At 44.8% G+C, this 24,677-nt stretch overlaps 1 protein-coding gene across 2 annotated transcripts in view; it reads right to left on the bottom strand.

Annotated features, from left to right (window-relative positions):
- Positions 1–24,416, bottom strand: part of PDGFRA (platelet derived growth factor receptor alpha) — a 37,959-nt gene extending 13,543 nt beyond the window's left edge. Inside the window, exons 1-15 of one of the 2 annotated variants that reach the window (XM_047090991.1) lie at positions 24,368–24,416; positions 22,310–22,627; positions 18,068–18,328; positions 16,889–17,019; positions 14,888–15,059; positions 14,606–14,795; positions 10,660–10,775; positions 9,207–9,333; positions 7,105–7,298; positions 6,249–6,343; positions 5,911–6,043; positions 3,402–3,506; positions 2,903–3,013; positions 1,913–2,066; positions 970–1,136 (exon numbers count right to left, since the gene is read on the bottom strand). In XM_047090991.1, the coding sequence (XP_046946947.1) occupies positions 970–1,136; positions 1,913–2,066; positions 2,903–3,013; positions 3,402–3,506; positions 5,911–6,043; positions 6,249–6,343; positions 7,105–7,298; positions 9,207–9,333; positions 10,660–10,775; positions 14,606–14,795; positions 14,888–15,059; positions 16,889–17,019; positions 18,068–18,328; positions 22,310–22,627; positions 24,368–24,416 (2,323 nt within the window). Of the gene's footprint in view, positions 1–961; positions 1,137–1,912; positions 2,067–2,902; positions 3,014–3,401; positions 3,507–5,910; positions 6,044–6,248; positions 6,344–7,104; positions 7,299–9,206; positions 9,334–10,659; positions 10,776–14,605; positions 14,796–14,887; positions 15,060–16,888; positions 17,020–18,067; positions 18,329–22,309; positions 22,628–24,367 lie in introns of both variants that reach the window. The other variant, XM_047090992.1, reaches the window with a different exon arrangement.
- Positions 24,417–24,677: the final 261 nt, after the last annotated feature.

The raw sequence follows: 24,677 nt of genomic DNA, 5'->3' as shown, positions 1-24,677 counted from the left end.
CACAAAATCGAGAGACTGGTCAACCTCAGACCCAGCAGGACGTCCTCCCCACTCCAAGCCTGGGATTAGACGGGGACCTGGAAGGGTCTCCCCGCAGCAGAAGTGGGGTAGTCCATCTGCTATGGGCATCAGTTAGGCTCCCTGGAGTTCACAAATCAATGCCACTATGCCACATGTTCATCTGTTTTGAAAGATTAGACGGGATCTTCCTTCAAACAACGTTCAGTACAAACACTCAACACCCTTGTCAGAAAATATAACCTTAAATTGTCTACCTTCCAGCTTCTATCACAAAGCGGATATTAGCAAAGCCAAAAGCAAGGGCTACTGAACTCATCGATATCAGAGACTTATGTGATTAAAAATTTTTAAATACTATTGGGAACCAATATAAGGTAGCCAACTTTTAAATTTACCAAGTAAGGGCACTGAGGGGGGAAAAAACCATCAATTACCCCCATACTTTCATTAAAACACACACACACACACACACACACACACACACAAACACCAAAAAAAGGAAGATCGTTATATCAGAATAAATAATTCCTTAGAAGTTTTACATTTCAAGTAAATGAAAATGCATTGCATTAAGTTTGTCTTTATTCTTGTTCTTCCTTTCAAGTCATAGCCCAGAAAGTTCTGAGGGCACGTCACAGACCCACTTGTGCAAACCTGCATTTAGGGACCACAGCCTCACAGTCTGACTCACCCCACCTGCTCACCTTCCCCTGAGAATTGACCACTATCCGAAAGTAGAGCATGCCTATGAAACCCTCTGCAAGCCAAAATGGCATAAAGCAAAGAAGCAAATCCTCTTTGGATTGATTTCTCTCAGCAAGCGAAAACAAATACTCACGTGGGCCTTTCATAAAAGCAGAGTGGCACGAACAAAACTTGCGGAGAGCAGGGGACATCTGAATCGTTAAGGCACTAGAAGAGGCAGAGAGGACACACTGACACTTTTACCTGACGTAGATTTCTTCTTATACGAGGCCGGGCGATCATACAGAGATCTCTGGATGTCCGAGTATTTAGAAACCTCTTTCCTTTCCAGCATGGGGACGTACTGTGTGGTATCAGCTTGCTTCATGTCCATATAGTCACCGTTGTTTTCAAAAGATAAAATAACGTAACTGTAAAAACAGAAAAAGAAACGTGATTCAGGGTGCCCCTCGGGGGTGGTCATTCAACATTCAGTAGGGGACGACCAGGTGCCTACCGCATGCAAGGTAGTGTGGTGAGTAGGGGGGTGGCCGGGGTGAGCAAAAGCAAAACCAATGTGTACCCTTCACGTGGGGTGGTCTGGTAGATGAGATGAGCACTAATCAGTAATCACACAAACACACGGGTCATCTACTCAGGTGTGTCTGTCCTTATTCTTGCTCCGTTTTACAATAAACAGGCCACAAACCCGGACCACACGACCACATGGCTCGGGCAGACGTTTCCTGCTACTCCGTAAATTCAGTGCCAGTTTGGTGGCCGTCGAGTAATTCGATACAAAGGGAACTTGTACTTTCTGATCTTACGGAACTTGAAATCTACAGAGATCTTTATAGCCACCTGTAAGTTCCTGCAGTTACGATCACTACCACTGGCTTGATTTATAGCTGCAATTACGGGTCTTAAGTGGAACACACAAAAACAGCAAACTGGCCCCCAGAATGAGTCCAACTTTTGCTTCCATTCAAACCTCTCAGTTAGGCCTCCTCAGGTGATATCTGGTCCAAAACACCAGCACCGTGTCATGGGATGTACCGGCACGTGTCACCATCATGGAATGATGGGCAGGGGAGCTGGACTCTTGCCACCTGCCGGCCCTGGATCTGCAGACGTGGATTCTATCCCGACGTGGGTTCTCCCCACTTGTAACACAACGATTCACAGCAACGTGTCCCTCTGCACCCACCTCCGTGTGCTTTCATCAGCAGGGTTCAGCCCAAAAATGTCCAACTCTTTCTTTGGCTTCTCTGGGTGTCGGCTCAGGAAGCTGTCCCTATTCTTATGCAAATAGTTGACCAAATCCCCATAGAAGCAGTACTCCGTGATGATGTAAATAGGGCCTGTGGGAACCAAGGCCAGTTTAGAAATGGGTATGAAAATGAAGAAAAGTCATGAAATGCTGTGCGTGCTGGCGAGAGATATGGCTCAAAAACAATGACCTTCCATTCAGTGGAATCCAGGCAACTCCATTCACGGACTTATATTTGTGGGCATGTTTGCAGAGAGAGAAGGAGGGTTTAAAAAAGTCTGGACAGGGGCACCTGGGTGGCTCAGTCGGTTAAGCGTCCGACTTCGGCTCAGGTCACGATGTCACTGTCCGTGAGTTCGAGCCCCGCGTCGGGCTCTGTGCTGACAGCTCAGAACCTGGAGCCTGTTTCGGATTCTGTGTCTCCCTCTCTCTGACCCTCCCCCGTTCATGCTCTGTCTCTCCCTGTCTCAAAAATAAATAAAACGTTAAAAAAAATTAAAAAATAAAATAAAATAAAAAAGTCTGGACAGGGGAGCCTGGGTGGCTCAGTCAGGTAAGCATCTGACTCTTGACTTTGCTCAGGTCATGATCTCACAGTCATGAGATCATTTGGGAGGCTCTCTCTCTCTCTCTGCCTCAAAATAAGTAAACTTTAAAAAACAAAAACAAAAAAGGAGGTGCCTGGGTGGCTCAGTCAGTTGAGCGTCTGACTTCAGCTCAGGTCTTGATCTCACAGTTTGTGAGTTCAAGCCCCACGTCAGGCTCTCTGCTGTCAGTGCAAAGCCTGCTTCGGATCCTCTGTTCCCCTTTTTCTCTGCACCTCTCTCTCTCTCTCAAAAATAAATAAACATTAAAAAAAAAAATCCTGAGCAGTCTTCCCAACTATAGATCTATAAAAGATCCCTACCCCCAGGTCAGGAAACCTACCCGACTTGGTGCAGGCCCCCAGCAAGTTCACAATGTTTAAATGGGGCCCCAGGTGAGTCATTATCTTCAGTTCCGACATGAGAGCTTGTTTTTCACTGGATCTGGCTGTGGCTGTTGAAGAAATAAATCACGTATCAGTTCAACTGATTTACTTCCCAGAAAAAGCCAGCAACATGGCTTTAATCCTGTGATTGGATGTCATTTTACTTAGCGAAGAGTCTAAAAGAGAAACACATAGTGACTTGGTCTAGACTGATAACTAATCCCAAGTCTTCAGGGAAAAAAGAAGTCACCAAAAATAACAACTCTTGATTTTCCAACATACAGGCAACAAGAATAATTTAAATAACCCGACTGAGAAAAGAGTCTAACTACCCATGAAACCTAGAGTCGAAAGAACCAAGATCTAGTCCTAAGTTTGGCATTTACTGGCTGTGGGGTTTGGAGCGATTCACTTACTATCTCCATTTTCGAAGAAATCCCAGGATGGGGCACTTACGTTTTAGCATCTTTACTGCTACTTTCATGACAGGCTGGGACCGGCTCAATCCATAGGCAGTTCCTTCGACCACTTTCCCGAACGCACCAGATCCCAGGATACGACCTGTGGGCGATCAGAACCACTAACTCAGGCAGACGGTGGCGTCCCCTCAGTTCTATTCCCCATGGCCAGCGCTCGCAGGGGCACAGCGGGGGCATTCTTCCAGCATGGAGTAAGCATAACGGTTCCTCCAAGTCACCATGTCAAGACCAGCACCGAACCCACGGGGAAGGACATTAGCACGATTGCTTTTGTCAAATAACATTTGCAAGGAAAAGGAAAACGCAGGGAGGAATAAGGAGGGTGCAGCTCTCCTTGGGGTGAGCATCCTGTCGGCTAGCTCCAGCGCTGGGCCAGACTGCAGGCTCCCATGTGCTCGTTTTCTGTGGCTCTCACCCAAAACCCCCTGCCTCGCTACCCTTCTGTTCTCCACAGGCATCTTTTGCATCAATAAGTCCTTATCCACTGGAAAGACTGCAGCATTCAAGATATCGCTGATTCCGAGGAATGACGAAGTAAACTTCAGGCTGGTGTCCTAGCTGCCTGCTTGTCAGAAAGCCCAGGCACAACAAAGGCTAAACACGCCCTGGGAGCAAAAGGAAATGGAAGCTGCTGTCCCCACTCTTAAAGAGCTCACAGTCTAAATTTTTTTTAAGGTTTTATTTTATTTTTTGAGAGAGAGAGAGAGAAAGAGAGACAGACAACACGAGCAGGGAGGGGCAAAGAGAGAAGGAGACACAGAATCGGAAGCAGGCTCCAGGCTCTGAGCTGTCAGCACAGAGCCCGACGCGGGGCTTGAATCCACAAACGCAAGATCATGACCTGAGCCAAAGTCAGACACCTAACTGACTGAGCCACTCAGGTGTCCCCAAAGAGCTCGCAGTCTAAAAAGGAATGCTTCCCAGAGTGGCCAGCCCCGCCACGCAGAGCCAAACCAGGAAAAGACTCAGCTCATAAGGGACTAATAGCCAGAAGTAACTCTTTTTTTTTTTTTTAATGTTTATTGATTTTGTGAGAGAGAGAGAGAGAGAGAGAACATGTGCCAGTAGGGGAGGGGCAGAGAGAGGGGGAAAGAGAGAGAGAATCCCAGGCAGGCTCTGTACTGTTAGCACAGAGCCCGAGGTGGGGCTTGAACTCACAAACCATGAGATCATGACCTGAGCCGAAGTCAAGAGTTGGACGCTTAACCTACTGAGCCACCTAGGCGCCCCGGCCAGCAGCAACTCTGACTGAATGTTTTCATGTCGGAAGCTGCACCCGGAAAGGTACTGCTTCCCTAGCAACCTGGAAATACACAGGAGCAGAGAGAGACATAGAAATGCCTCTTAGCATATTAGGGATGTCGCCCTTTTCCACCACATTTTATTACTTTAAGTTCCTCGCTCCATTTTGTAAAATTAGGGGGTGGTGGTGGGGTGGGACTGGCAGCAGAGAGAGATAATAAAGAAAGCTAAATTCCCAGCTGTAATATTTGAACTTGGAAGTAGCTAGGATACCATATTTGATTTCAGCTTAAGTAAGTCTCTAAGAAGACCTAACCTTGCCATACTCTGGAATGAGACAAGTGGATAATTAAACACTGCCTCTGGCATCCTCCGAAGTACATACCGTTAGCATATTCCTGATGACACAACTTCTAGCTCTTTCATTTGTCTTTGTCTTGTTTTCATTCATTCTGAATATGATTTAAAATTAAAAAAAAAAACCCTTGGACTAAAGCTTCATGTAGTTGGTCTCAGCCCAAGATTGCAATAGTTGAGAAGTTGGCTTGATTATTTTTACACGTTCCGCTTTGAAAAGTACCTATTTTATTTATTTTGAGAGAGAGAGAGAGAGAGAGAGAGAGCAGGGGAGGTGCAGAGAGAGGAAGAGAGAGAATCCCAAGCAGGCTCCAGGCGGTCACCGCAGAGCTCGACGCAGGGCTCGAACCCACGAACCTCAAGATGATGATCTGAGCCGAAATCAAAGAGTCAGACACTCAACTGCCTGAGCCACCCGAGCACCCCCAAAAAAGTACCTATTAAATATGTATATTCTAAAGAAGTATCTAATACATCCTCAGAATGTACTGGATTAAAATACCCTTTGTGGTTGTCCTCATTCGTTTCTCATCTCTTTTCGGTCACCGAAATTCGCCTCATTTTCAATTTGTGTCATTCCCAAAGCAAAGCCATTTTGCTTGTTATCTTTGGCAGGACCTCCTCATATTCTCTTCTCCTCTTGTAAAATTTTCTTTAACCATAATTTGCTACAGGACAAGATTTAAAAAAAAAAAAAAAAACCCAAAAACTACTGCGGTGATGCAATTAACTCATTTTCAAGACAAAAATACTTCTGACGGCCAACTTCCATTGCCTAGCTCTTGCTAAGCAAGCCCAGATCCCTTATTCCTGCACAAGGCTATAAAAAGTAAAGTTATGTAGAAATCAAAAGGGAGTCTTGGGAGATCAGCCGGGTAGGCGCTTACCAAGCACTAGTCCATCTCTTGGAAACTCCCATCTAGAGTCATAAGGCAGCTGCATCGGGTCCACGTAAATATATTCATGTCCATCGGGGCTGATCGATTCAATGACCCTCCAACGAATTTCATACCTCGGTTTCTGTGAACGACCGGGACAACTAGCTGGTGAATTACCAAAGTCCAAAGGCACCAAAGCTTAACTACAGCAAGGCGACCACACACAGTAGGACCGAGCGACACTTTCGTTCAACACGTAACGACTGAGCTCCTTCTCTGTGCCAAGCACTGAACTAGATTGCGCTGCTCCTTGTTCGTATCTTTCGTTCTCTGAAGAAAATATCTACCTGTTTCCAAATGACAACCAGGACAATGAGGGAGATGATCACAATCACCAGCAGGACCAGGACTGCAGCCGCCACTGTGAGTTCAGAACGCAGCGCTGGAGGAGAAAGAGGCATGGTGAAGAATTCGCACAAATGTGCCAGAGCGCAGGAAGGTGAGGGGGGGGTGCCTGGGCCGGAACTCTCACACCGCTGGTGGAAAAGCAGGAGGCTGCTTGGCTTATTTTAGGGATGGGCGATAGCATCTCTCCATCACCTACGCTCATGAAACCAGTCCAGTCTCTTCCCTTAGCAGAGAAAGGGACAAAATTCAATCAACTCTGTGCAACTGCACAAGACTGCGCAAAATGCCATACTTCCTCCAAGGGTGCCGCAGCATTAACATTCTAGACAGAATGTGAACTGGGAATATAAAGACTGACAAATGACACTGAACGCTGTGTAAGTTCAGTTTATTTTGAAAGGCTGCAGTGTGTTTCTATCACTTCTGGCTTCATTATTATTATTATTATTATTATTATTATTTTTAAGAATTCAACCTGTCTCAAGGGTTGTAAGGAGCAACAAGGCAGAAGATCCTCCTTCCCCCTCACCACCCCTCCCCTCCCCCCCTCAGACTAAAGAGACTGAGCAGCTATCCTGTTAGACAAGCAAAATGCCTAGGATGCTTCTGCGAGATGCAGTTTGGGGTCAAAATCTGAAAGAAAAGGGTTCCCATATGGATGCCCAGAGAAGGCCCTTTGAGAGCATTCGGAGCTGAATTTCTGCCTTGGGGCCTTCATTCCTTTAGAACCCCATCTGGGACTCGAAGTTCTGGCTGAGGGAGGAAGGGCTTGGCGGATGTCTAAGAGCAACTCACTGGGAGCCACCAGCTTCAGCTCTCGGTTCTCGGCTCCAAGAAGATTCTTGGCCAGGCATCGAACGGCGATGGTCTCCTCCACTCTGGTGAACGTCACTCGGCCCTCCACAGTACTCCTGTCCCGGCGGTGGACCTCCGTGATGATGTTCGAGATGTTGTTCGCCAAAACCGTCCATGAAGTTTCGTTATTACATCTGGAGAGAAAGAGGACATCAGTGTAGAGCCAATTATCGGGATAATGGAGGTGACTGAAGCAGTGAGACTCCTCTAAGGTGGCAAGCAGTTCTGACCTTGCCTACATTTGGGGGTGCCACAGGTTGACTTTCTCATTTTATGCACGTAATAACGCTAAAACTTGTTTGCACACGCCCAAGAGAGAATAACCTATAGGTGGATAAATGAAAGGTAACTGTTGAAACGTACACACAGATCAACCTACAAGTTAACTAACTTGGATTTAAATTAAAAAAAAAAAAAAAAGAATAGGGGCGCCCGGGTGGCTCAGTCGGTTAAGCACCCGATTTCGGCTCAGGTCATAGTCTCACAGTTCGTGAGTTCGAGCCCCGCATTGGGCTCCTGTGCTGACAGCATGGAGCCTGGAGCCTGTTCCAGATCCTCTGTCTCCCTCTCTCTCTGCCCCTCCCTGGCGCACTCACTCCCTCTCTCTCCTTTCTCTCTCTCTCAAAAATAAAATAAAAGCATTTAAAAAATAATAATTTAAAAAAAAAGTTGACTGTTAGGAAGTACATGAGGTAGAAATAAGTTCAATCAAATATAACTACCAATCCCAAGTCTTGACCCCATGAGCAAACGGAACAGTTCCACCTCAAGAATGTTTAGGGGCACCTGGGTGCCTCAGTCGGGTGAGCGTCCAACTCTTGATTTAGGCTCAGGTTATGATCTCATGGTTTGTGGGATGGAGTCCTGAGTTGGGCCCTGAGCTGACAGTGTAGAGCTTGCTTTGGATTCTCTCCCTCTCTCTCTGCCCCTCTCCTCCACTCACTCTTGCAAATAAATAAATTAATTTGAAAAAAATAATGTTTAACTATACCCATTTTCCACCCCTTGAAAAAGCCTGGCTCCGTCCTTCTCTCTCCACTTGCACTGTCAACAGCCCGTAAGATGTCGCAAGGTTTGGAGTGATCCCTGGCTGAGTTACAAGACCTAGATTCCAGCTTTCGTCAAAATCTAAGTCCAGGCTCTCAGCCCCAAGAAGGGGAAGGTCCAGGAGTCTCAGCCTCCAGCAGAAACAGTCGAGGCAAGGCTTCTGAACACAACCAGTCACCACGGGTCAAAGTGGGACCATGTCGCTCAAGTGCCCATCATGGAAGGTTCACAAATGAGGGGTACAGGAGGAACCGGTGGGGTAACTCCTGCCAAACAGCAGGCAGGTAAATGACGTGAGCAGTCACATGGGCAATATTTTCGTTTACGTTCCCATGCCAGTCTAGCTACCAAATAAAGTTCACCATATAAGAAGTGAAAGGTGAAGTGGGCCAGGATAGTAAAAATCCTCTTATCGCTGTAGTCCTTTAAATTCATCTTCTTTTCTTTTCTTTCTTTAAATTTTTGTAAGCATTTTTAAATTTATTTTTGAAAGAGAAAGAGCGTGAGCAGGGGAGGGGCAGAGAGAGAGGGAGACACAGGATCCGAAGCAGGCTCCAGGCCCTGAGCTGTCAGCACAGAGCCCGACGCGGGGCTCGAACCCAGGAACCGTGAGATCGTGACCTGAGCTGAAGCTGGATGCTTAACCGACTGACCCACCCAGGCGCCCCCATCTTCTTTTCTGATTAGGGACCTTTTGAGAATCTGGTGAGAGCCACGGACCTTCTCCTTACGTCTCTTCACGACCACACAAATGCACACGCATACATAACGTGCACATGTGCAGACCGAGCCCGGGTTTCGAACCCTACCTTGTAGTTTATGAGACTTAGGCCAAGTAAGAATCACAAATACAAAAAACAACAACAACAAAAAAAAAAAAAAAAAAAAAAAACAAGAAAATGACCAACAAGAGAAAGAAAATGCATTTGAAGTTCTTCCTATCAAGGAGGAAACATTCTGACCACACATGGAAAAGAAACATTTCGTTTCCATACTTCTTAATATCCTTGCAAATCATCCACTCGATATCGGGAAGAGGTGTCCCTTCTGCTGTGCATCTCACAGTCTGTCCCCCGGTGGAGCCATGGTGATCGTCGACCAAGTCCAGAATAGACGAGGGAACTGCAAGAAGGGAAAAGAAATCAGAACGGGATGGCCTGTGTCCCAGAACTCCCGGGAAACACAAGTTCAGAACTTGTCCACGTGGCACTTGAACCTACAGAGCAAATAACCGCCCAAGAAGGGGCTGAAAGCAATTATGTGCATAATAATAATGCTCCAGTTCGGGCAGACCCACTTGGTTAAGAGCATTTTCAAAGTTTCAGTGTTTGGGGATTTGTACCCTGTGGTGTTTGAAATCTGGAGTGAGGAAAGCAAAAAGCCCCTGTGGTTATTTGGCTTAAAAGGCAAAGAGGGCTCTTAAAATTGTATTACAGCTTGGGGTTCGACTAATGGATTCAGCTAGAGTATAATCTAAAGCAGCATCTACCAAAGTGCCTCTGTGGAATGTGACTACGTTTTAAAGATTAAAAAAAAAATTTTTTTTAATGTTTATTTATTTCTGAGACAGAGAGACACAGAGCATGAGTGGGGGAGGGGCAGAGAGAGAGGGAGACACAGAATCCGAAGCAGGTTCCAGGCTCTGAGCTGTCAGCACAGAGCCCGACGCGGGGCTCGAACTTACAAACCGTGAGATCATGACCTGAGCCGAAGTCGGTCGCTCAACTGACTAAACCACCCAGGCGCCCCTAAAAGACTTTCTTTAATCCATGATCAAATAATTAGATTTTTTTTAAGATTGTATTTTTAAGTAATCTCTACACCCAATGTGGGGCTCAAGTCCATGACCCCAAGATCAAGAGCTGCATGCTCTACTAACGGAACCAGCCAGGCGCGCCCCTGTGGTCAAACAAACTAGAAATATGCTAATACCTCATCACAGATTTACTGCGAGGGTCAACTGAGCCCACCTAAGACAGTCCCTGGCACACAGTAGGCACCTAAGTAAACAGGTGCTGAGCCTGAACGTAAACAGACTCAGGCACTCCCTCCTGCTAAGGGCTATTGTCCAATATCTTCAAGGGAAGCTAAGCAAAAAGGCTAAAAGTCTCCAGAACAATCTAAACATCATCTGGACAAAAAAAAAAAAAAAGCATCATTTTCCTCTTCCCAGAACTGGAGGTGCCAGACTGAGAAGCAGGTGGTGTTGTAACCTAGGAATTCCCCAGTCAGGGTGCTTCAGAGCAGAGCCGGGAACTTCCCAGAACTGCGTGAATTCATTAAGCCCAACAAAGCTTTCCCTGACACATGACATCTACACCCCCTGCTTCTCCCATGAAGTGTTGCTTTTCTCTCCACGACCTGGGCGAATAGTGCCAAACCCTCCCTGGGGGACACCCGTGCACTTATTCCCTGAGCTGACATTACCTTTGTACTGCCCTTACACACCTTGCGTTAAGAGTTCGAAAGTATAGCTCTTCACGTCGTCTTCATTTTGGACGACAATAGTGTAATGGCCACTGTCTTCTTCCTTCGCACGGATCAGCTTTAATTTGCTTCGATACCTGACAAGAAAAGTACTCTGTCTCAGCAGGTCGTAGCCAAATAGGTTCCACCCATTCAAGCAGTTACCATGTTCAATTTAAATTTTGTTTTTGTAAAAAAAAAAAAAAAGAAAAGGAAAAACAACTTATTTTCTTGACCACCTCATCACTTTTCTGGGATTTTCGGTGCACTTTCTACATGTTGAAGGTCTGACTTATAGACACTTAATTTTTTTTTTTTTTTAAGTAGGCTTCAATGCGCAACATGGAGTCCAACGCAGGCTTGAACTCATGGCCCTGAGACCAAGACCTGAGGTGAGATCAAGAGTCAGGCACTTAACCAACTGAGCCAACCGGGCACCCCAACACTTAATTCTTTTATTTTTCTTTTATTTATTTTTCTTTAACGTTTATTTACTTTTTGAGGGAGAGAAAGACAGTGCGAGCAGGCAAGGGGCAGAGAGAGAGGTGTCAGCACAGAGCCTGGAGCCAGGCTTGAACCTACGAACTGTGAGATCATGACCTGAGGTGAAGTCGGACGCTTAACCGACTGAGCCACCCAGGTGCCACCGACACTTAATTCTTAAACAGAAGACCAGACATCTTGAGATGAGGGATAGCTTCTGTGGCTAGAACACTGATCAGCTCTGGTAAGGCCTGACTTCTGAATGAAAGTAGACATATCCCACCAACTTCCCTTTAAAAAAAAAAAAAAAAAACTTCATGTTTACCTTTTAAAAAACACTTGCTTCTCCTACATATCCATCATTTAGGTGGTTCAGCCAAACAATGGGCCACCATTGGAAGAAACAATGAGGACATGGTCTATAAACTCATATGGAGAGGTCACCAGGGTATAACACTCCTGCTCGTTGGTATTTGCTTAAAGAAACTCTGGAAGGTTTCAGAAGAACCTAGTGAAACTAATAGAGGTATTTCTCTGCGTGGGGAGGCAGGGGGACCTGGGAAAATGGTGACAGGACGGAGTGAGGCTTACTACAATGCACTATCTTGATGTCCGAATGTTTTGAATGCACAAGATTCCATCGCCTATTAAAAATAAATACATTAAGGGGCGCCTGGGTGGCTCAGTCGGTTAAGCGTCCGACTTCAGCTCAGGTCACGATCTCGCGGTCCGTGAGTTCGAGCCCTGCGTCGGGCTCTGGGCTGACGGCTCAGAGCCTAGAGCCTGCTTTTGATTCTGTGTCTCCCTCTCTCTCTGCCCCTCCCCCATTCATGCTCTGTCTCTCTCTGTCTCAAAAATAAATAAACGTTAAAAAAAAATTTAAAAAAAATAAATACATTAAGAAACTCCATTTCTTCATACTTTACTAAAGGGAAGTTTCCCCTAACGACTTCTTACATGTGTTATAAATGACATTTGGCTCTATGTATGTACATCAATAAAGTACTGGCCCATTTGACTTCTTTTCCTCCTTTATAAAACATCACAGCAGGAAAAGGCAACGGGATGGAAGGGGGAGAGTGCTGGTCAGGAAGCGAGGAGACCTTGGGCATTACTGCAATTCTCCATGCATCAGCTCCCTTATGTGTAGCATGGGATAACTGTATGCATAGTGCACTGTCATTTTCAGAATTAGTTAAATGAAATTATATGTGTGAAAGCATCTTGAGGGCTCAGAAGTACCCTGTAAATGTTGAGTCGTCTAGCCCCAGGTGCTGGGCACCAGCACGGGGGGGCAAGAGCACACACTGGGCTGGCTTTTCCTCTGCTGCACCATACTGGACAGGATTCAGGCCTGGACTTCCTGAGTGAGTCCCCACAGGCGCTCCTGGCTACGCGTCACCGAACAGTCCTCTCACTCAATGCCTACACCTGCTCAGCCAAGAAAACTGGTGGATCCACTGGTTCTAAACTTCAGGAAGCCAGACACCCCGACCTCACACTCCCTCCTCACAGTCCCTGGCCCACAATGGGAACAGTGGTATGTCCTAGAGGGACTCTTGAATCACTGTGACAGGCAGCTTTCCCGAACCTCTCGTTGGTGAGCTTTGCTCGGTCATTACTATTGATTATGGCTCACGTATAGCACTCCTACAAGCGTCTAAGTGCTAGCTGTGCCAGAATTACCCTGTTCCTCTCTGGCCTCACACCTAATGGAAAGTTTAGCACTGCCCACCTCTTTGCACACCCTCATTTCATGTCATCAGAAAGCCTTCCAGATTCGGTATTCACCACTTTTTCCATCGCTGTTCCACAGAGGCAGTAAAATTCCATTTTCTCAGATACCACTTCTCAACGGCACATGGGATTTAGTTCAGAAAGAAGAAAGCAAATCCCAAGATTAAGTGAACGGACGAGAAGGGTTCTTCCCCTCTTCCCTGAAGGCTGGAAATCGAGGACTGCCCTGTGTCTCCCTAGGACGACTTCTGAGGACGGCACAGCGTGGGAGTAGCTGGTCCCTCAAGATGTACTTTCTGCTCTGGGATTCTAATCAGAGCTTAAAACTAATCTGCGAGGGGCCTCAAAATGTCATCAGGTCTAATTCCTTGCCTTGAAGCACATAAGGTATTATTAATGGGAATGCAAGCTGGTGCAGCCACTCTGGAAAACAGTATGGAGGTTCCTCAAAAAAATAAAAATAGAACTGCCCTACGACCCAGCAATTGCACTACTAGGCATTTATCCATGGGATTCCGGTGTGCTGTTTCGAAGGGACACATGCACCCCATGTTTATAGCAGCACTATCGACAATAGCCAAAGTATGGAAAGAGCCCAAATGTCCACTGACGGATGAATGGATAAAGAAGATGTGGTATACATATATACAATGGAGTATTACTCGGCAATCAAAAAGAATGAAATCTTGCCATTTGCAATTACATGATGGAACTGGAAGGTATTATGGTAAGTGAAATTAGTCAGAGAAAGACAAAAACCATATGCCTTCACTCATATGAGGACTTTAAGAGACAAAACAGATGAACATAAGGGAAGGGAAACAAAAATCATATAAAAACAGGGAGGGGGACAAAGCAGAAGAGACTCATAAACATGGAGAACAAACTGAGGGTTACTGGAGGGGTTGTGGGAGGGGGGATGGGCCAAATGGGTTAAGGGCCACTAAGGAATCTACTCCTGAAATCATTGTTGCACTATCTGCTAACCAATTTGGATGTAAATTTAAAAAAATAAAAAGTAAAACAAATTAGTAAAAAAAAATAAAAAATAATAATAATAATAAAATAATAATAATTAAAAAATAAGGTATTATTAACCCTACATTACAGAGGAGGAAACTGAGGCTGAGGTGACTTAACTCCACCCCTAGTTAAGAGATGAGAGCGATATACTATTTTATCAGAGGGCAGGGATCCAAACGATGGTCGTTGTACATTTTCTCCAAACCAAATCTGGCCAGACTCTACCCTTATTTCCTGCGGAGGCCTCGCTAGGGCAGATGTGTTTCAAATTAAACCAGTGATGTTTTGTTTCATGTAGGTTTATGTGATAATGGCCTCGTCACTGGAATCACCAACATGTCTAGTTGCCACACAGATGGGGGATGTCATGGAATGTATTCAATCCAAGTGGGTCCAATTTTATGTTCCTCCCTCCATCCCTTCCCGGAGGCAGGAAATGGTCTTTCATTGGGAACAGAGCTTTTCAGTTCTTTCTTCTTATTTTATTGTTAAGTATTTACCAGCATAGTATTACTACATGGCAACGTGACCACCAAAGGTACCTGATTTCAAGGGCCTCCCGTGCTGGTTTGTTACATCTCCTAGACTGATTCTCGGTTTGTGCTGCGGAACACGCGCGAACCTCGCTCTGTCTACAGACACACCATAAAAAGGACAGGCATGCGTGGGAAGGGTGTTTCTTTACCTTATTTCCTGAATCTTTTCTATGTCGGTGGTGATCTCCGTGAGATTTTCAATCAGAGTCAGGTTGTCCTTCAGCCAGGATATCCTGGGAGGGGGGTAGGCCTGCACGTCCACCACGAAATGTTTGACTTCATGCAGGTCAACAGCCTCCAACGGGCTGAAGTTGGGTTTGATTTCAATGAACCCTTTCTCTGTACAGGGAAGAGTTTCCATTAAGTAACGATTACCACATGATCGATCCTGAGCAGCCCGGACGACTGACATTTTAGAAAGCAGAATGTACCATGGACGGAAATGGTGACTTTCTTCATCTCTTTGACCTCCTTGGTGGCCTGGCGGGCAGCACATTCATAATCTCCACTATCCTTCACCGTGGCCTCGGGGACCGTCAGGGTGTAAACCAGCTTGATGGACGGGACCTTGATCTCCTCCAGCATCGTGATGCCTTTGCCTTTCTACAATACAGCAGAAGGGGAGGAAAACCAACTTTAAAAAGCTAGCTCCTGAGGCCTCATGGAAAGTCTGGACTCTGGGTGGTGATGGGGCACCGGTATAGACTCCCAGATGGTAATGTACTACCCTGTAGGGATGCTGATAAGGGGGGAAGCTGTGCATGCGTGGGGCAGGGGCTATATGGGAAATCTCTGTACCGTCCACCGAATTTTACTGTCAACCTAAAACTGCTCTAAACAATAAAGTCTGACAAAAAAGATTTTTTTTTAAGCTAACTCCTTAGAAAATCATGTTTTAAGAGGACATTCAATGGCACAGTAAGGTGTTTGTGGTATACCACTGAAGGAAAAAGGATCTAACAAAGTACTATTTAAAGCATAATACCCATTAATGGTCACATGTATTTTGTATACAAAGTACTGAAAGGATTTGTCTCCCTAAAATATTAACGGTGATGTTCTGGGAAGTGGCTTTTCCTCTGTTTCTCTGAATTTTCTAATATTATAATAATAAACCTGCATGATTTATGATCTGATGAAAACTTTGTGTTACAAAGCAATACTGTGCTTATGTATTTTTTTGGTCCAAACAGCAGGAACTGTGGTTTGGGGGTGGGAGTGGGGGGAAATGTCTATCTCCAATAAATAAAAAGAAATGCTTATGCTTTAAGGATTAAGGGCAATCAAGTGTGAAGGGTAAAATAAAAACGCCTCATGTTTCAGAGAAGAGGTACACATATTGGGACTATGAATGTCTCTTCAATGCACGAGGTCTATGTGAAGGTAGTAGGTGAAAATGTGATATGTGATAATGGTCATATGTGAAAATGCCCAACTTCCAGTCAGATGCCCCAGAGAGAAAGGAAGGAAGGGGCAGTAAGAGCACAGCGGAGAAAGTGGATAAAAGGAGAGAAGCTCTCAATTGCCAAAAAGAGCAGGGAGCAGAAATTTGCAAATCAGGACTGAAGGGGAAAAAATACATATTATATACATATATACACACATATACATAACCATATATACCCATATAATCATATACAAATATATACATGGTTTTTGCTCTCCATGAGGCTGCTGCATTAAGCCCTGCTGATCATCACTCCATCGGACAGTCACAGCCATTTACACACGGTTCTCTTGTACACTTATCACAATGCGTCAGAATGAATGAGACCCTGTGTGTAAATCCCCAGGGACCTATAGCTGGCATGTGGTTCCCCTTTCCCCAATTCTGTCCGCACTCCTCCCTCCTCTGGTGCATGGGCCAGCTGCTAGCAGAGTGTTTGGGATTTAGCAAACATTCCTCAATCGTTGCCTAATGATTCAAGTTAAGCCTGCTCACTGAAGGCAGGCCATGCAAAGAAAGACCAGGCCAAAAGGAGCGAGAACAGCGTCCTGGGTGGCAAAGAAGCAGAACTGAAAGGGGGCAGGCCATCGACATTATCAAATGCCTCAAAACCCAAAAGGATGGGAGCCAAGAAAATGGGAATTAATGACTCTCTCAGCAGTTCATAAATTGTAAAAGCTACCCCCTTTTGCTTTTCTAATTTTTTGGTTGCTAAGTTGTAGCCATAGAGCTTTCTTATTTCTTTCTAACTTATGAATAAGAAGGCTGAGGGTGCAACCTTTATGTATTCTGAAGGGTCTGGTCCAGCTTTTGTCTCAGCCTCTTCCATTGCCCGAAAAGCCAGAAAGTCATCTAGACAAATGGGCTCACTACAGAGGCGGCAAGCTGAGGTCTGGACAAGCTCATGTCCTGCCCTGGCAGTGACGGGTCTTTTGAGTCCTGCTGTGCCCCACCCCGTTCCACCAGGAGCCCAGAAGCTACCTACCACTTCTCCAGGGTAAGTCCACTGAAGGTCAACCACCTCGTTGTTAAAGACGGCGCAGGTGACCACAATCGTCTCCCCTGACTTATAGACAGTTTTGAGAGCTTCCATTTCTAGATCAAGTTCTGATGTTGCTATTTAAAAAAAGAATAAACACAAGGACCTCAATATCCACAGTATAGTTAGAATCTTCTAAGGTTGGGGTTTGTTTTCTTTTTTAAAAAGAAATGAAAAATAATTTTCAAACCACTGTGATCAAGAAGAAATTTTTGAAGTCTCAGGAGCCTTGATTTTATGTTGGCATATATAATTTGGCATATAGTTATAAAATAACACACCTACACGTACACACGTACACACAAATACCTACATACAAAACGGTAACGATAGTAAAAGTAAATTCCAATTTAACAGAACATCACCTTCCTTAGCATTGGGGTCAATGATGGCTTTCCTCTTCTGCAATCACCTTTATGGATGTATTTATTCATTTACTCAACCAATCTTTACTGACCAGCACTGCTCGGGGCACTCCTACCCTACCCTTTCTCTCCTCTCTCCCACCCTCCTACCCGGCTATTCTCAGCCCTTTTCTAGAACCTACCACAGTGCTGGCATAAAGTAAGCCCTTACCGAGAGTCCAATGGCCCTCTGCTGCTGCCTTCTTGCACGTGAGTGTTCAATAAATCTGCTGCCCCAAACGTGTATTATACCCTCCATTCACATTAACCACCCACATCAAAGGGGTGACTGTAATCACAAGCTTTTCTCAAAATCAAAATCACTTTTCTTAAGTTACTAAAGTTAATCTAGGCATCCACCCCCCACAGGTATGTGTTTGTTTTTAGGTCCTCTGTGGTCAGGAATGTGGGTAAAACAGTAAGAGGCTTATGCAAGAAAAGAATTCCTTACAGTATTTTGAAGTCAACTGATGAAATATGAAATCTTACGGTAGCAAAGAAGCACTTGTTTTTAGTAATGCCACACTTAGTATGATTATAGCCACAGAGAGCAGCCTAACGTCGTACGGTAAATGTGGGGTCCTAAATATTTGCGTCCTAAATCCCCAAATATTCAGAGTCTCCATCACCAGGGACTGTGATTTATTTTTTTAATCATATATACATCTAATTATTTTGCCTTTAACTCTTCTTTAAAGGAGGAGAGAGAAGGTACAAGTACCTTTTAAAGCATAAACATTAAATGGGATGGTCTGGAACTTCTTCCCGCTGACTGTGGCTTCGCAGATATAGGGCCCGACGCTGAAGGTCCCATTAAAGCCCTGTCTGCTGTCATAGGAGGCGTGTACCACCCCGTCACTGCTGCGTAAGGTAACCGGAGTCTTGGGATCAGTTGTGCGACAAGGTATGATGGCAGAGTCATCGTCCTCCACGATAACTAAATAATCTGTCATTCCTAGAGGTACGAAGGCTACGTCTGGGTCTGTGGTTTTGAAAAGAAAGAAAAACATGTTAGGCATTAACTTTACCTTTACACACACATACAGAAAAATCATCCCGCTGGCCTGAGTCACATTAGGTATGAATTCTACCTTCACATATATCCAGACTTGTCCCCACGCTGACATTAATCATCATCACAGCTAGAAGGTGATTTTAAAGCATGAATAACAGGGGGCGCCTGGGTGGCTCAGTTGGGTAAGTGTCTGACTTCGGCTCGGGTCATGATCTCACGGTTCATGGGTTCAAGCCCTGTGTCAGGCTCTGCGCTGGAGCCTTCTTCAGATCCTGTGTGTGTGTTTCTCTCTGCCCCTCCCCTGTCTGCTCCTGCTCTCTCTCTCTCTCAAAAACAAACATTTAAAAATTTTTTTAAAAATAATAAAATAAAACAAAAAATAAAGTATGAACAACGCCAAATTGCCTATACTCCAATAAAAAAGACTGGTGATGAATATAAATACGTTGCAATCAAAATTTAAACACTACTAAAAACATGATCAATAATCAAGTCTATTCAAAACAAGAGAAAATATTCATGATTTCAAAAATTCTTATTGCCTATAGGTAGTATTATTGAAAAGCAATACAGAAAGTTGTCTATTAAAAACAAATCTATCAATGGGGCACCTAGGTGGCTTAGTCCGTTAAGGTTTGGCTCAGGTCATGATCTCGTGGTCCATGAGTTCGAGCCCTGTGTCAGGCTCTGTGCTGACAGCTCAGAGCTTGGAGCCTGTTTCGGATTCTGTGTCTCCCTCTCTCTCTACCCGTCCCCTGTGTGTGCACCCTTTTCCTCTCTCAAAAATAAGTAAATAAACATTAAAAATAAATAAGTAATAATCTGTCAAGTAACAAATAAAATTTATAATTCCATAACCTGAGAATTTTATTTTCAAAAGAAAACCAGCTACGGAGGCTACCACGGTACAAAGTACTAAGAGACTCAAACATCAGTTTCAGAAGGGCCCCTTACTCCCCACGACTACAAATAAACTAACTGACACCAGTGCAGGGCCTACTTGGGTGATGTTTGTGCTGGGGGTGGGGGAGGAACAAGAATTTTTAGACAAGCTTAGGTGATCAAAACTCCAGGACTCATATATAACTTTAACAAGCCCACATTCCGACCATTCTCTTCAAAGCAAGGGCATTTATGTGTGCACAAAGCTGGGGTGATAGTTCTGAATACCTACCTTTCTTAAAACAAAACCTTTTATTGTTAGGAAGGAAGGTTCAGATAGATAAGAGTGTCATGAAAGAAGTGAACAGAGTCGGGGCACCTGGGTGGCTCAGCCGGTTAAGCGTCCGACTTCAGCCAGGTCACGATCTCGCGGTCCGGGAGTTCGAGCCCCGCGTCAGGCTCTGGGCTGATGGCTCAGAGCCTGGAGCCTGCTTCCGATTCTGTGTCTCCCTCTCTCTCTGCCCCTCCCCCGTTCATGCTCTGTCTCTCTCTGTCCCCAAAATAAATAAACATTAAAAAAAAAATTAAAAAAAAAAAAAAAGAAGTGAACAGGGTCTAGATCCGTGAAGCACCCACAGTTACAGAGAAGAAGAGTAGCTGACTTAAAAAAAAAAACAAAAACTTGAAAAGATGGGAAAAAAGGAAGACGTACTTTGGAGACCACCTTATTTCACCTCTGCCAAAACAGGATGGTAAGAGTTATCAATATTCGTATGTTTGTTTTAAGGCCAAGAACTCTAGCTCTAGTTCCTTTAAATCACATACGAAGATTGCCATTACTTGAATTTGTGTTCAGAGTTCCAAATCCCTGAACCTTGTTAGTAAAGATTTCAGCGAACAAAACTCCGAATTCATTTCAGGTTAAGATATATACTTGGTATCCATAACACATGAGCCACAGCTCCCTTTAAAAAAATCTTTTTTTAACGTTTATTTATTTTTGAGACAGAGAGAGACAGAGCATGAACGGGGGAGGGTCAGAGAGAGAGGGAGACACAGAATCTGAAACAGGCTCCAGGCTCTGAGCTGTCAGCACAGAGCCCGACGTGGGGCTCGAACTCACGGACGGCGAGATCATGACCTGAGCCAAAGTCGGCCACTCAACCGACTGAGCCATCCAGGCGCCCCTACGGCTCCCTTTAAAATGCACAGCTTCCCTACCATTATGCACTAGCTATGCAATGTTTATTTTTATTTATTTATTTATTTATTTATTTATTTATTTATTTATTTTTGCTATGCAATGTTTAAAAAACATCATGGTCCTTCCTCTAACAACTATCCTTGTAGAAGCCAATATATACAGATATAGATATTGGTACAAATCTAAGTCTTATCTAAGTATATCTAAATACAGATATAAGTACAGACACAGGTACAAATACATAAATATAGATACTGATGTAATTTAAAAATTGTTTTCAATGTTTTTATTTATTTTTGAAGGAGAGAGAGAGAGGCAGAACACGAGCAGGGGAGGAGCAGAGAGAGAGGGAGACACAGAATCTGAAGCAGGCTCCAGGCTCTGAGCTGTCAGCACAGAGCCCGATGTGGGGCTCAAACTCATGAACCACAAGATCATGACCTGAGCCGAAGTCGGACGCTTAACCGACTGGGCTACCCAGGCACTCCAATACTGATGTAATTTTTTTAAGTTTATTTGAGAAGAGCGTGCAAGCAGGGGAGGGGCAGAGAGAAGGAGAGAGAGAATCCCAAGCAGGCTCTGTGCTGTCAGCGCAAGAGCTGGAGGTGGGGCATTCAATCCCAGGAACTGTGAGATCATGACCTGAGTTGAAATGAAGAGTCAGATGCTCAACCAACGGAACCACCCAGGTACCCAATACAGGTACAGATACAGATACACAGATATGGATATGGATATAGACATAAAGGTATAGATATAAATACAGATATAGGTACAGATATAGATAGATACAGATATACATGATATACATGATATAGATTTAGACAAAGATATAGACAAAGATGCAGATACAGATAGAGACATATATACAGATTTAGATTTAGATCATTACGAGGAATGCCAGGTGGGTGGTAAACCAAATGAACCTCAAGCTCATAGCTAAGCCTAGCTGATTCACAGGGCTGCTGTGAGAAAGAGCCACACAATCTTCCACTGTAGGGGGCGGGCCCTGAAATCCATCACAAGCCAAGGCCACGCCCTCCGGAGGTGTGGCCAGCCACAGCCACAGACTGCGTGGAACTGGGGCTCCGTAGGCTGCAGGACTCCCAGACTTCCCTTCCACAGAGTTCCCCGACTCATCTACCCCACCTTCCTTCCCTCTCTCTCCTCCTTTCAGAGTCACGCGTACAGTGCTGGCAGAGAGCCCTCGCAGGCTCTGCGGCGTCCCCCTCCCCATTTTCTCCCACAGGCTTCTCCCCTAATCAAACCCTAGCGTGTTTAATCCTGTCTTACTCCTATCTTGCCGTCTGCATCTCACAGGTCAGGAGACAACATCATTAGTATGGAATTTGCCCCCAAATTTTAATTAAAAAGAAAAAAAAAAAGCCCATCTAATTAATCAAGAGTAAATATATGTTTTATTCAATCTGAAAAATAGCCCGGTTATTTGGAAGCTATTATAATGAACTACAAGCAGCTCCAAGAGAGGACCTACCTAATTTCTGCGTCCCCAACACTTGGCATAGTGCCTGACACGCAATAAATAAACAGCAGATATTTGTCAAACTTGGTTGAACAGAAATGAGTACATTTCAGCTGTTTTTGCACAATGCCAAAAAAAAAAAAAGAAAGATGTGCCACGATGAAAATGATTTCCAAAACTTAACACACTTCCAAAATGTTTACGATACATATTTCTCGGTAACGGCGTCACAAATGACCTTGACCGTTGTGCGTCCTCTTGTGGTTTTTCACATTTTCTCCAATAGATGTTTATTATTTTTGTATTTTTTAAAACTTGAATACAGTTAACAGGAGAGACGGGGCCAGAAGTTTGGCCCAGGGGACCCACCACAGCTCACCTGGGACATAGATGTAAATGCGCCTGCCTTCGATCTCGTTTTCGTCCGTCTGAGTGTGGTTGTAATAGCAAGTGTACAGTCCCGTGTGGGCCGCCGACGCATTGACCACTTCCAGCACCGTCACAAAAAGGCCACTGTTGTTTTCTTCATTTCTGACTTCCACATTGGGGTTCTCTTCTTCAGACATGGGGTACTGCCAGCTCACTTCACTCTCCCCAAAGCATCGCAGAGAAAAGGAGGAATTCAGCTGCACGACCTTTTCATTTTCGTTTGGAAGGATAGAGGGTAATGAAAGCTGGCAGGAGATTAGGCTCGGTCCTGTAAAAGGAAACACGCTCTGAATAGGATGCAGCCAGAAAGGACAGTCTCACCCAGAGAACTGACAGAAACAACAGTAGCAGCTTATACGAACAATGACCATTTCTCCGCAAAAATCCGTTAGCCTGGATGCCCATGAAAGGCCCCCCATTATAACGGCCGCTGCATCTGCCGAGAGCAGCGAATGCTCCAAAGGCCTCAACAGCAACCCCCCCCCAACCCCTAGATTCACCCGTCCAAACACTCAAATGGAGAGAGGACACCTGATCCCAATTCCATATTTTACACGGTCATGGGTGACCATAAAATATCCCAAGACGGCATAGGCTGAAGCACATACATGTTCTTTATCGTCCACACTCCCTGCGGAGGTTTCCCTTAGTAAAAAACAGGATGAGAACAGGACCAGGGAGACCGAACAAAGCACAAGGCAGATTTGTGCTCAAGAATTACACGGTTTCCATTTCTCACGACACTCTGGCGTGCCTTCTCTCTAACGACTTCCCAAAAACCCAAGCCGGATGATGTAGATTCTAATTTAAAAAGTAAGAATACGCAGGGGCACCTGGGTGTCTCAGTCGGTTAAGTGTCTGACTCTTGATTTGGGCTCAGGTCATGATCTCACTGTTGGTGAGTTCGAGCCCCATGTCAGGCTCTATGCTGACAGTGCAGATCCTGCTTGGGATTCTCTCTCTTCCTCTCTCTGCTCCTCCCCTGATCTCTCTCTCTCTCTCTCACTCTCTCAAAATAAATAAACTTAAAAAAAAAAAAAAGGTAAGAATACATGAAGTCCAAGAGTGAAAACTCTAGGTTCATCTTACAACCTAAATTTTCAGCCTAGCTGTCTCTGTCTATAGAACTGATAGAAGAGATATTATGGCTTAATTGTTCATCAGTGGCCTCTTATCTCCTTTGAAGCCCAATGTGGGAATCCCACCCAACTTCACTTATGTGCCCACTAGGATTCCTGCAGCTTACGGCAGAAGTCGTAAGTGGATCTGGTCACCTCTATCCTGAAGGCGGCATATCCCTGCTGGAGTTTAGAACTGCCAAACCGCTCATTTCTAACATGCCCTTATAGATAAGCCCTATAGACACTAACAGACTTAAGTTAACTCCTCAGACTAGAAAAACATTGGGTTGGTGATGAACATCTGTGATGTATAAACATCTGGATGGAAACTAAAAATTCCCAGTAAGCATTTCAGCAAATGGTCCAAGTAGTGTCCTCCTGGTAGAAAAGCATTAGTAAGATTACCCAAGAGTCAAACAGGCTACCAATTAGATTCGAAGGCAAAAGGCGGCTCTAAGATTTCTCCAGCAATTTAAGCATCTTCCACTTAAGACAGGCATGATTTCCTGTAAAGAAGTTTCCATTGTTTATTTCTTTTGAACACTCTTGAAGGTCTCTGATCCCCTTTACTGGAGATCCATGTCCCAGGAAAAATAAAAAACAGTGGGGAAATTTAGGCTATTACTTCTCCCACGATTCAAGGCCAGGATCACACATACGCTAAAGTTGCCACTGGCGAGCATTCTTTTTGAACTGGAATTAGTGCGATACAGCAGAAGGGCCTGGAGGTTTGTGGTCATTCTAGATAACTTCTCACAATTTTCTGCTTTCCTTCACTCTTGTGGACTGTGTTTGCAGAGTACAGGTAATAACACTCCCGGAGCAGAGAACTTGGAAAGCAAGGCTTCCCCCAGAACAAGGAACTCGAGGAGAACGGGGACCCATACCTGTGAGGAGACAGACTAACACCAGGAGCGCCAGGTGGGAAGTCCCCATAATTCTGGAAAACTGGAAAATCAAAAGTCAAACAGAAACAGCATTAGCCAATAAAATGACTGGTAAGCCTCGTTCTTGTGCTTTGCAGTATGGAACATGTTAACAGCATCGTTTTAGTGAAAAACACCTCGATCTAAGATTCATGGTTAAAATGGTCATCGCATGGTCCGATGGGACCCCAAGATCATGCAGAAACCACCTGAAGCTGAAACCCTTTTTGATCGCGTGTGGCTCTCGAATTCCAAAAAGCCTTGCTTTACG

The sequence above is a fragment of the Lynx rufus genome, unplaced genomic scaffold (genome assembly GCF_022079265.1).
Source record: "Lynx rufus isolate CCGP_SWC_20201006 ecotype Redwood Valley unplaced genomic scaffold, mLynRuf1.p SCAF_3, whole genome shotgun sequence".
Taxonomy (NCBI): domain Eukaryota; kingdom Metazoa; phylum Chordata; class Mammalia; order Carnivora; family Felidae; genus Lynx; species Lynx rufus.
The sequence above is the reverse complement of the archived record's forward strand: the minus strand, read 5'-3'. Positions and strand labels throughout refer to the sequence as shown.